Source organism: Danio rerio, chromosome 24 (assembly GCF_049306965.1).
Source record: "Danio rerio strain Tuebingen ecotype United States chromosome 24, GRCz12tu, whole genome shotgun sequence".
In the NCBI taxonomy this organism is placed as follows: domain Eukaryota; kingdom Metazoa; phylum Chordata; class Actinopteri; order Cypriniformes; family Danionidae; genus Danio; species Danio rerio.
Genome location: NC_133199.1, coordinates 43,304,967 through 43,315,000, shown reverse-complemented (window position 1 = coordinate 43,315,000; position 10,034 = coordinate 43,304,967). Strand labels below are relative to the sequence as shown.

Genomic DNA, 10,034 nt, shown 5'->3' with positions numbered 1-10,034 from the left:
AAGATTATTATGCGTCATTGAAACATAAAGGAGGACGCAGCAAAGAACGTCACCATAAATTAAAACTACTTTATTATTTTATGCAGCAGCCTTACATTTAAAAGGGAAACATAAGGGTGATCATACGCAAAAAGACCCCAGGCTATAAGGCTAGATGTTTTCTTTCCCTTATTTATTTATTTGTTTGGCACATGTACTCATGTGTGATCAGAAAACTGCCCGCCTCTCTTTTCACTCCGCCCCGAAGCCCCAGCTGGCCCTCCTTGGCCCAAGGTATTCGGCAGGCCGAAAAAGGCCGGCCGCTGGCCCCAAGAAAGCCCCGCTTTGGCCCGATTAGATCTTAATTTATCTTAAATAAGACCAATGCATTTATAGAGATGGTATATAGTTTCCGAAAAAGGCCGGCCGCTGTTATGCTAGATTTCATCAGTAGTCTTGCATTTACTAACAGACTATATCTAAATTGTTTGGAAGTAATTTGCGTTTTCCTCCTGTTGAAAATGTCATAATGTTTAGTGGCTCAATGTATTACAGCAGTGTTTTTAAACATCTAAACTTGATTGGGTGACATCACGGATACTACGTCCATATCTTTTACAGTCTATCAGTATACAGTTGTTTCTTTAGGAAATTGAATATAACAACTAAATTGAAATTAACAAAAAAATTGATATTAAAAATTGATATTAACAAAAATTCAGAATGGCCCGTTTTTAATCTAAACTAGATTATAATTTCTTAATTTGAAGCAAAATCAATAGTCTGACTTAAGCCTTGTGAAACTATTGGACTTGTATTATTGGCCGGCTATTGGCCGGCCGCTGGCCCCAAGAAAGCCCCGCTTTGGCCCGATTAGGCCCCGGAAGTGACAGCGGAAACCCCACTGGCCTTGGCTCGCCCTGGCACGCTCGCTTTAGGCGCGATAGTGGAAACGCGGCTATTGGTGTTGATGAGTGTAGTGCTGCTTTGTTTACAGGCGTAATCTAAGACATAGGATATCACTGCTGTTCATAACTGTCTCCTGCTGGCAGAGACTCAATCTGCAGCTCATTCAGCTCATCAGCTGTATCCTTCAGATAATTTATGTACAAGTCCAATAGTTTCACAAGGCTTAAATCAGACTATTGATTTTGCTTCAAATTAAGAAATTATAATCTAATTTAGATTAAAAACGGGCCATTCTGAATTTTTGTTAAGATCATAACTAAAATGCAGTGTCTGCCTCTTTTTTCCAATTTAAATTGGCAAAAAACACAGGCATGTTTTTTTTTATATGAAAAGATTTCATATATTTGTGAGATTTATTTGGGTTCATTTTAAATTTCAATTTAGTTATTCAATTTCCTAAAGAAACAACTGTATACTGATAGACTGTAAAAGATATGGACGTAGTATCCGTGACGTCACCCAATCAAGTTTAGATGTTTAAAAACACTGCTGTAATACATTGAGCCACTAAACATTGTTCTTATGACGTTTTTCAACAGGAGGAAAACGCAAATTACTTCCCAACACTTCAGATATAGTCTGTGTTAGTAAATGCGGGACTATTGATGAACTCCAGCATAACACTGTATGACAACACTTCAGATGACAGTTCTAGAGCCTACAGCTAATCAATCCGTCAGATTCTGAAGTGAATTACAGCTCTAAAGAGAAATATAAATGATAAATAATCTTAAATAAGACCAATGCATTTATAGAGATGGTATATATTTTCACTAACCTGGGAAATAGAGGCCATGTGAATGGTTTGTGAGCACAATTAAGTGCACACAGCATGCTCTATCATCTGATAATTGTAGGAAATAATTCCAAAAGGCAGTTGACTGTGTAAAGCCACTTAAAACAACACAAAAATACGATGTGCAAGCCGAGTTCAGCAGCTAATCAGCCGGAATCAACTGAGGTGATAGCGACAAGTGAGACCTAGCTGTCACTCAAGTGGCCACGCCCTTAATTATGCAAACTTAATATAACCTAATATAAAGGAAACGGATGAGTTATAAAGAAATTCACCCCCTTACAGTTGTCATAAGGGTAATATCAGCTATATTACCCAAAATGTTTTTTGTACCAGGCTGTAAACACCCTTTTTTTCTGTTGTTGGCCATGCTAACAGTGGCCTCAATTGAAATTTGCTCCAAATGGAGCCATTACTAGTGAAATTTCGATGATAGATGAGGAGTTTTAGATGAAGCACAAATGAACCGTCTCCATAGACTGAAACATTCTGAGACAGACGTTCACATTTTCGGTTTTCACACAGATAACATTAGTCCTGTTTTGAATCTGCAACTATGACCCACTGGCATTTGTAGCTCCGCCCTCTTTTGAAAAGAGCACACTCATTTGAATTTAAAGCGACAGTCACCAAAACACCACAATTAGTATCAAAGCCTAAAGGGTCTGTTTCAGAGAGTTAGACCACATTAATTGTATGCTTATTTTGAGGTGAAACTTCACTACACACTCTAGGGTCATCAGAGATGCATTTTACATGTTGTTAATAGGAGCATAATAGGTCCCCTTTAAAAAAATAAAAAATAAAATGGTAAGCAAATCAGATTGTGAAGTCAGTCAATCATTACATCCCCACAGTTTACAAACTCCAGATGATTCCCAGGATGTTTTAGTAAAGCTCAACATTTCTCACCAGTCCCGGCAGCACCGGCGCCAGCCACATGTGTCGGCCATCGTGAGTGTTATTAACTCCATCTATCAGTTTATCTGGCGTGCGAACATCTCCACACACATTATCCAACACATTCACACTGTCAGGGAATGCAGAGATGTCTGTGAGACAAACCGTTAAGAAAGTGTCTTGTTGAGTGATGTGTTTGTGCTTATTCGGTGATTCATTTTTCTTCGGCTTCGGTCTATATTTCAAAGGTCACCACAGCGAAATGAACCACCAACTATTCCAGCATATGTTTTATGCAGCGGATGCTGGAAAATACCAATACACACTCATTCACACACACACACTCATACACAACAGCTAATTAAGTTAATCTATAGCGCATGTGTTTGGACTCTAGGGGAATCCGGAGCACCCGGAGGAAACCCACACCAACACAGGCAAAACATGCAAACTCCACACAGAAATGTCAACTGACCCAGCCAGGACTCGAAGCAGCGACCTTCTTGCTGTGTGGCCACAGTTCTATCCATTGAGCCACCATGCTGCCTAGTGTTTGTGTTTAATTATCCTTGATTTCTACAGTGCTTTTCACAATGTACTTTGGTGTCAAAGTAGATAAACATAGATGACATACCATCAAAACATCCAACAATTCAGGCAGAATAGAGAGTATTGTAGTTTCAATAAAGGCATAGTTCACCCAAAAATGAAGATTGGGTCCTCCTTTACTCATCCTTGACTTATTTCAAACCCTTTAGAGTTTCTTCTGTTGAACACAATGGAAGATGTTTTAAAGCATGGGTCTGAAAAACATGGATTCCTGGAGGGCCGCAGCTCTGCACAGTCCTGCTCCAAACCTAATCATACACAGCCGATCAACAAATCAAGGTGTTCAAGACTACAGGAGACTATTAAGCAGGTGTAAGTTGGAAGTGGTTGGAGCTAAACTCTGCAGAACTGCAGCCCTCCGGGAATTGAATTTGAGACCACTGATCTGGCAACCATTAACTTTCATGGTATTCGTTTTTGATACTATGGCAGTCAATGGTTACAGGTTTGCAGCCTTCTTCAAAATATCCTCATTCATGTTCAACTTGTAAAGAAAGAAACTTAAAGTCTGCATGAACCAGAAGCTGTTACCATTTTTTAAATTTACTATTATTGTGTATTAAATGACACAACAGTGGGCGTGGCTTGTTTTTCTCTACTGCGAGCTGATTGGATGTAGTAAAGTAGGTATTTCATTCAGAAAGTTGGGGAACAGGGTTTGGGGGAGTTATTACAGTCTAACAGACGCCTCCTGCTCACCATTTCTGTTTGTTGTCAAAACTGACAGCTGGAGGGGCGTGGTTAAGTGCTAACCACGCCTATTACCCCAGAAAGACGCAATCTGAGAATAAGAACGCGCCTCAGTAAATTGGGTCTAGCGACTCCCTTGGAACAACATTAACATGATTAGTTTTGATTTCGTGGGGACTTTAAAGAGCCCATATTATGGGTTTTTGAAAATTCCCCTCCATGTAGTGTGTAACACAGCTCTGAGTGAAGTGAAGTATCCAGCTAAGGCTTAAATCTGTAAGAATACAGTGTTTAAAACTGTTGATTCATCTATAAAAGAGTCGACTCATAGTGCTTCAAACGAGCCGCCTTGATACCGACTCATTAGGTGTTTCGCCATGACGTACGAACGAAACCAAGTTATTCACGTGCACGCGCAAACCCGGGAGATTTCAAACCTGAGGCCCCGCCCTCTGACGCAGAAACCCAGACACACACACACACACACACACAAACACACACACACAAACATGCCGGTCGATTGAAGTCACACTGCAGATGGATATTATCGAGTCTCTACCCAATGATGAAACCTCAGCATTATAACCAAGCAGTTGGAAACTACTGGAAACTTCTGCAAACTACATGCTACAAAGAATACTTCATCAGCGTTTGTTAAAGGAAGGATCAGTAAAGAGTAACTTACTGATGGACGTCAGGATGGGTTTCTTCCTCCATTTCTCAAGTGTAAGTACGTGCGATTAAAGTTGTTGCCTTGTTTACTCGAGCTTGCAAATGTATTTAGTTGTGATTTATTACTTGTAACCGCGTGTACTGTATCAGGTTAACTGGCTATATTCTCTTATCGCGTGCAAAGTCACGTTAAAAACGCGACGCGTGCTGCTTTGTTAACGGAGCTCCGTGGTAGAGGTCTGCATAAATTTCCGAATAAATTGCGGGAGCGGTCGGTAACAGGTTTAATTTGGGACGGGAGCGGGCTGTCTAGCAATATCACGGATATCACGGCAGGTGCGGGCGGAAGCGGGAGCGTTGTCGTCCGGATGTGTGTGTGTGTGTTTTTGTGTGTGTATGGCAGCTAAAGTCCACGCCTACACTATCGAGCGTGTATGAACTGTGATTACTTTCTATATTGCTGATTAGCTATTGGGCATTTCACTCTCTGACTGAAGGCAGTCGACCAATCGCGACAGACTGTCATCGGTCCAATCAGCGCAGATTAGCTTCGCGCTAAGGAGGGGTTTGGGAACAAATGAATCACTGGACGATTCATACGGGAGTCGCTGGGATTATTAGGTAAAAATAAATGCAGATTACAAGACCATGAAAGTGTTTTTGACCTTGCATGCATATTAAACTGTTTTTGGAGACCCTTACAACCAAGATATGACCCTATTTCATGTATAATATGGGCTCTTTAAAGGTTTAGAGCCACTTGATGGAGAGTAAACAGTGAGTGCGTTTAAATTTTGGGTGAACTGCCCCTTTAAATTAAAACTGATTCAGTTCTGTGTAAATGTCACTGTTGCAGTTTCATTCAGTTCAGATTAATAGAAATGTCACAAAGAGGATACTGTTGTCACTGAGCGGGATCTTCTGGTCATTCTGGTCATAGAACTCCAGTCCATTCAGGCCAATGTAGTACGGATCACCCCACGTTGTCAACAACTGCAACTGGAAGATGACTGACACACATACAGTCAAGGAAAAACTGCAGATCCAACACAATATCTTGGTAAATGGTGTCTATTGTCATATGAATGTCTAATATCTTATGTGTTTTCATATAATCTCTTCATGCATCAGTGACTATTCATAATTAGGTAAGGGAATTCATATTTAATACCTGAAAAAAATCCTATTCATTAATAATAAACGTATAGGAAACTGTTAAACAAAGTAGCCTCGTTATCCTATGGGCTCAGGTTAGATCATAAATGCACACAGGAATGATCCAACACAGGAAAAATCTGAAAAAATGTTAGTTTTGATGTACGGTTATATCAAAAATTACATAAAACTAACAAAAAAAATAGCTTTTAGCTAAATGTTCAGCTATAAACATTTCTTTCTGTGAGATCAAATTAAACTTTACAAAAGAAAATGTAGGGTACATAGGTGTATGTATATTTCCAGGGTATGTAGGTGCAATTTGTATGCATTGATCATACTTGCCAATGGCTGATGAATTGAAAATATTTGCCGGCTATAAATATTTCTAATCAAATGTAATGCATAACAATACATATGCATTATTTAATTAATGTAAATCATAGCTGATTACTATGGAAGGTAAATCCTGCCAATTTTAAATAAATCAAATAAACATTGGAAATGAAAAATGAAAATCAGATTAACAATTTCATTTTAAAACACTGTTCGCAAAATATCTGCCAAAATTGAAAATGAAATTAAATTACTTCATTTTTATTTTCACTTTGACAACACATCGTCCCTGTCAAATTGATAATTAAAATGAAGTTGCCGATTGAACATTTCATTTTCACTGCATTTCCGCATCAAGACTGCCAATATTAAAACGAAAAGCCAAACTGAAAAATAAAATGCAAACACAATTTTTACAAAGCGTGTTATTAATGTTCACGCTATAATAGTGACACAATTCAAATGTAAATTTAAGCTTTCCTTTTATTGACACTTTTTCATTTTCGATTTCATTTTCAACTTCAAGCTGCATGCAAAGCCTATGCTAATCAGTGGGAGGGGCATATTCAAGTGACGTCGAGTGCTTTCACACACAGAGCCCGAGGGCAGAAGCACGGTTTTGATGGATGGGACAGCGTGAGTTACTAGTGTAAATACAGTATAACAGATGATCCCTAACACTGCTTGCATGACTGTGGCGAATATCAAACCTAAAACCAACTTTACTGAGCTGATTTAGCGGTCTTTCAACGGTTTTAGGACTAACAAGTTGTTAACGTCACAAGACCTAATACAGTATACTATACGACTTCATCACAAGGCCTACCGCACTTACGCTGCAGTTTCTCTGCCCACCGAGGAAGCACTCGACTTCTGCTGCGGGACAGAAGTTTGACGTTTGGTTCTCCTGTGTCCCCTGTTCCTCTTGCTGTACCAATGCAGCAGCTGCTTCACGTAAAAGCTGACTAACAGTTTTTGCCATTTTACCTCTGTTATACTGTATTTACACTAGTAACTCACGCTGTCCCATCCATCAAAACCGTGCTTCTGCCCTCGGGCTCTGTGTGTGAAAGCACTCGACGTCACTTGAATACGCCCCTCCCACTGATTAGCATAGGCTTTGCATGCAGCTTGAAGTTGAAAATGAAATCGAAAATGAAAAAGTGTCAATAAAAGGAAAGCTTAAATTTACATTTTCATTTGAATTGTGTCACTATTATAGCGTGAACATTAATAACACGCTTTGTAAAAATTGTGTTTGCATTTTATTTTTCAGTTTGGCTTTTCGTTTTAATATTGGCAGTCTTGATGCGGAAATGCAGTGAAAATGAAATGTTAAATCGGCAACTTCGTTTTAATTATCAATTTGACAGGGACGATGTGTTGTCAAAGTGAAAATAAAAATGAAATAATTTAATTTCATTTTCAATTTTGGCAGATATTTTGCGAACAGTGTTTTAAAATGAAATTGTTAATCTGATTTTCATTTTTCATTTCCAATGTTTATTTGATTTATTTAAAATTGGCAGGATTTACCTTCCATAGATTACAGGCTGTTAGAAAATAATGCACACCTGGTGAAGCAAAGTGGTTGTCATTTAATTTTCTTTTCGGCTTAGTTTCTTTATTTATCAGGGGTTGCCACAGCAGAATGAACCACCAACAAATCCAGCATATGTTTTACGCAGCGGATGCCCTTCAATGCTAAAACCCAACAATTCAATTCACTTATACCACATCTTTGGACTTATGGGGGAAATCGGAGCACCCGGAGGAAACCCAGCCCAACACAGGGATAAACACTCCACACAGAAATGTCAACTGACCAAGTCGGGACTAGAACCAGCGACCTTCTTGTGCATTATTTCTAATAATTCAACAGATCGGGGGTTAATTATTCAGTTTACAGTATACTTTGGTTCCTGCAGCTTCAGCCACTGTTCACATGTTGTATTTGAGGCTTTATTAGTCAGGTTTCTGTCCTCAAACTGCTCCTCTGTGCAGTACTAGGGTCTTACACATCACAACCAAAGCCTTCAGTTGTGTTTTGATGTGATTTTTGACTGTTGTAGCTGTTGAACTAACTCTGTACTGCTTTCAAAACCTGCCTTTACTTTAGCCTGCACGCCTTAAAGAGTATTCATCAGCCAATCAGAATCAAACATTTAAGACCCCCTAGTATCAGCATTATGTTATGTTACATGAATTATATCATCTTTTTTTTTTGTGCATTTCATTTGACATGCATATAAAAATATAATTATTTTTACTTAAATAGCTGAGAGATATATGTTTTATTTATGACTAGTTACTACTTTTCATTTGGTATCTAACACAAGAATCAACAGCATATTTAAAACGGTGTAATAAACTATATAACTATAAGCAGAAGTCAGGATACATCCACACGGCATTAATGGAGCTTCATAATCCATACTGGCCATCTCAGCTCTCCGGTTCCCAGCCCTGAAAACACACACAAACACACAAATCACCACATGCCACGTTTAAAAGTTCACCCAAGAATGAAAACCACCCCATAATTTACTCCTCCCTCGAGCCATAGCCAGTGTACATGACTTTTTTTGAACACAGTCAGAGTAGGTTGACATTTGATCCTCATTCTTGCATGCTGTTTAAAGGTGTTGGAAAGTGACTTTTATTTTGATGGTTCGAAAAGAGCACAAACGCAGTCACAGTAACCTTATGAAGCATATCAGTGTGTTTTGGTAACAGAATTATATGCAATTGTTGAATTATAAACTCCAATCACTGACCTCTGATGGTAAAGGTTGATAGTTCACAGTTTGACTTCTATGGTAAACAAACAGCGTAATAATTAATTCCTGTTTATAACCAATATTGAATGTACCTTACACATTTAAAATACATTTTAAAAGCTGATATGAGGAGTGAAAGAAGTTTAGAAGTAGGTCTAGAAGGGATAAAGCTGCTGATACTCACATTAATATACAGTGGCATAATATTTGTGTTTTTGTACAACAATAATTACAGTTTTTAGATTACTGTGAGGGTTGAGGTAGGGGTAGATGTTAATAAAATACAATGAAATGGGTAATTTAATCAATAATATAAATAATGCATGGTATAATTGATGTTTTTACACTACTGTGAGGGTTGGGTTTAGGGTTGGGGTTAGTAAAATACAATTTAATGTGTACTTTATTAAATTATACTAATAACACTCAAAACACTACAGTTTTTAGATTACTGTGAGGGTTGAGGTAGGGGTAGATGTTAATAAAATACAATTTAATGGGTAATTTAATCAATAATATGAATAATACTTGGTATAATTAATGTTTTTACACTACTGTGAGGGTTGGGATAGAGGTAGATGTTAATAAAATACAATTTAATGGGTAATTTAAATCAATAATATCAATAAAACTGTATAATTACAGTTTTTACATTAGTATTGATTGGGTTTAGGGTTGGGCTATGGGTAGGCCTTAATAAAATACAATATAATGGGTAATTTAATAAATAACATGAATAATACTCTATATAATTACTGTTTTTATAATACTAATAATTACTAATAATTACTGTGTTTTAATAATATTAATAAAACTCTGTATAATTACTGTTTACTACAGTACTGAGGGTTGGGTTTAGGGTTGGGCTATGGGTAGGCCTTAATAAAATGCAATTTAAAGTCTTGGAGTCATTGGAGTTACTAATTAAAAAAATGTAAAATCTACCTTACAACTACATGTACATTCGCTTCATAGGACGTACGGTAACCCCATGGGGTATACAAGATAGTTTGATGACAGTTTTATGCATATTTTAAAAGCTTCAAAATAAAAGTCACTATGCAACAATTATAAAGCATGGAAGAGCCAGGATAACATTTAAAAAGTCATAACAAAAGTCATATACATGAGAGCAAATTTAAATTTTC

The 10,034-nt window shown here is 37.7% G+C and overlaps 1 protein-coding gene across 6 annotated transcripts in view; it reads right to left on the bottom strand.

Annotated features, from left to right (window-relative positions):
• Window positions 1–10,034, bottom strand: part of katnip (katanin interacting protein) — a 66,267-nt gene that overhangs the window by 5,198 nt on the left and 51,035 nt on the right. For all 6 annotated transcript variants that reach the window (XR_012399560.1, XM_009297662.5, XM_003201362.7 and 3 more), the window contains 3 exons: window positions 8,508–8,572; window positions 5,515–5,625; window positions 2,657–2,796 (listed from right to left, as the gene is read on the bottom strand). Coding sequence is in view for 5 of the 6 variants with exons in the window: in XM_009297662.5 (XP_009295937.1) it covers window positions 2,657–2,796; window positions 5,515–5,625; window positions 8,508–8,572 (316 nt within the window). In the remaining variant the exon portion in view is untranslated. The remainder of the gene's footprint in view (window positions 1–2,656; window positions 2,797–5,514; window positions 5,626–8,507; window positions 8,573–10,034) is intronic.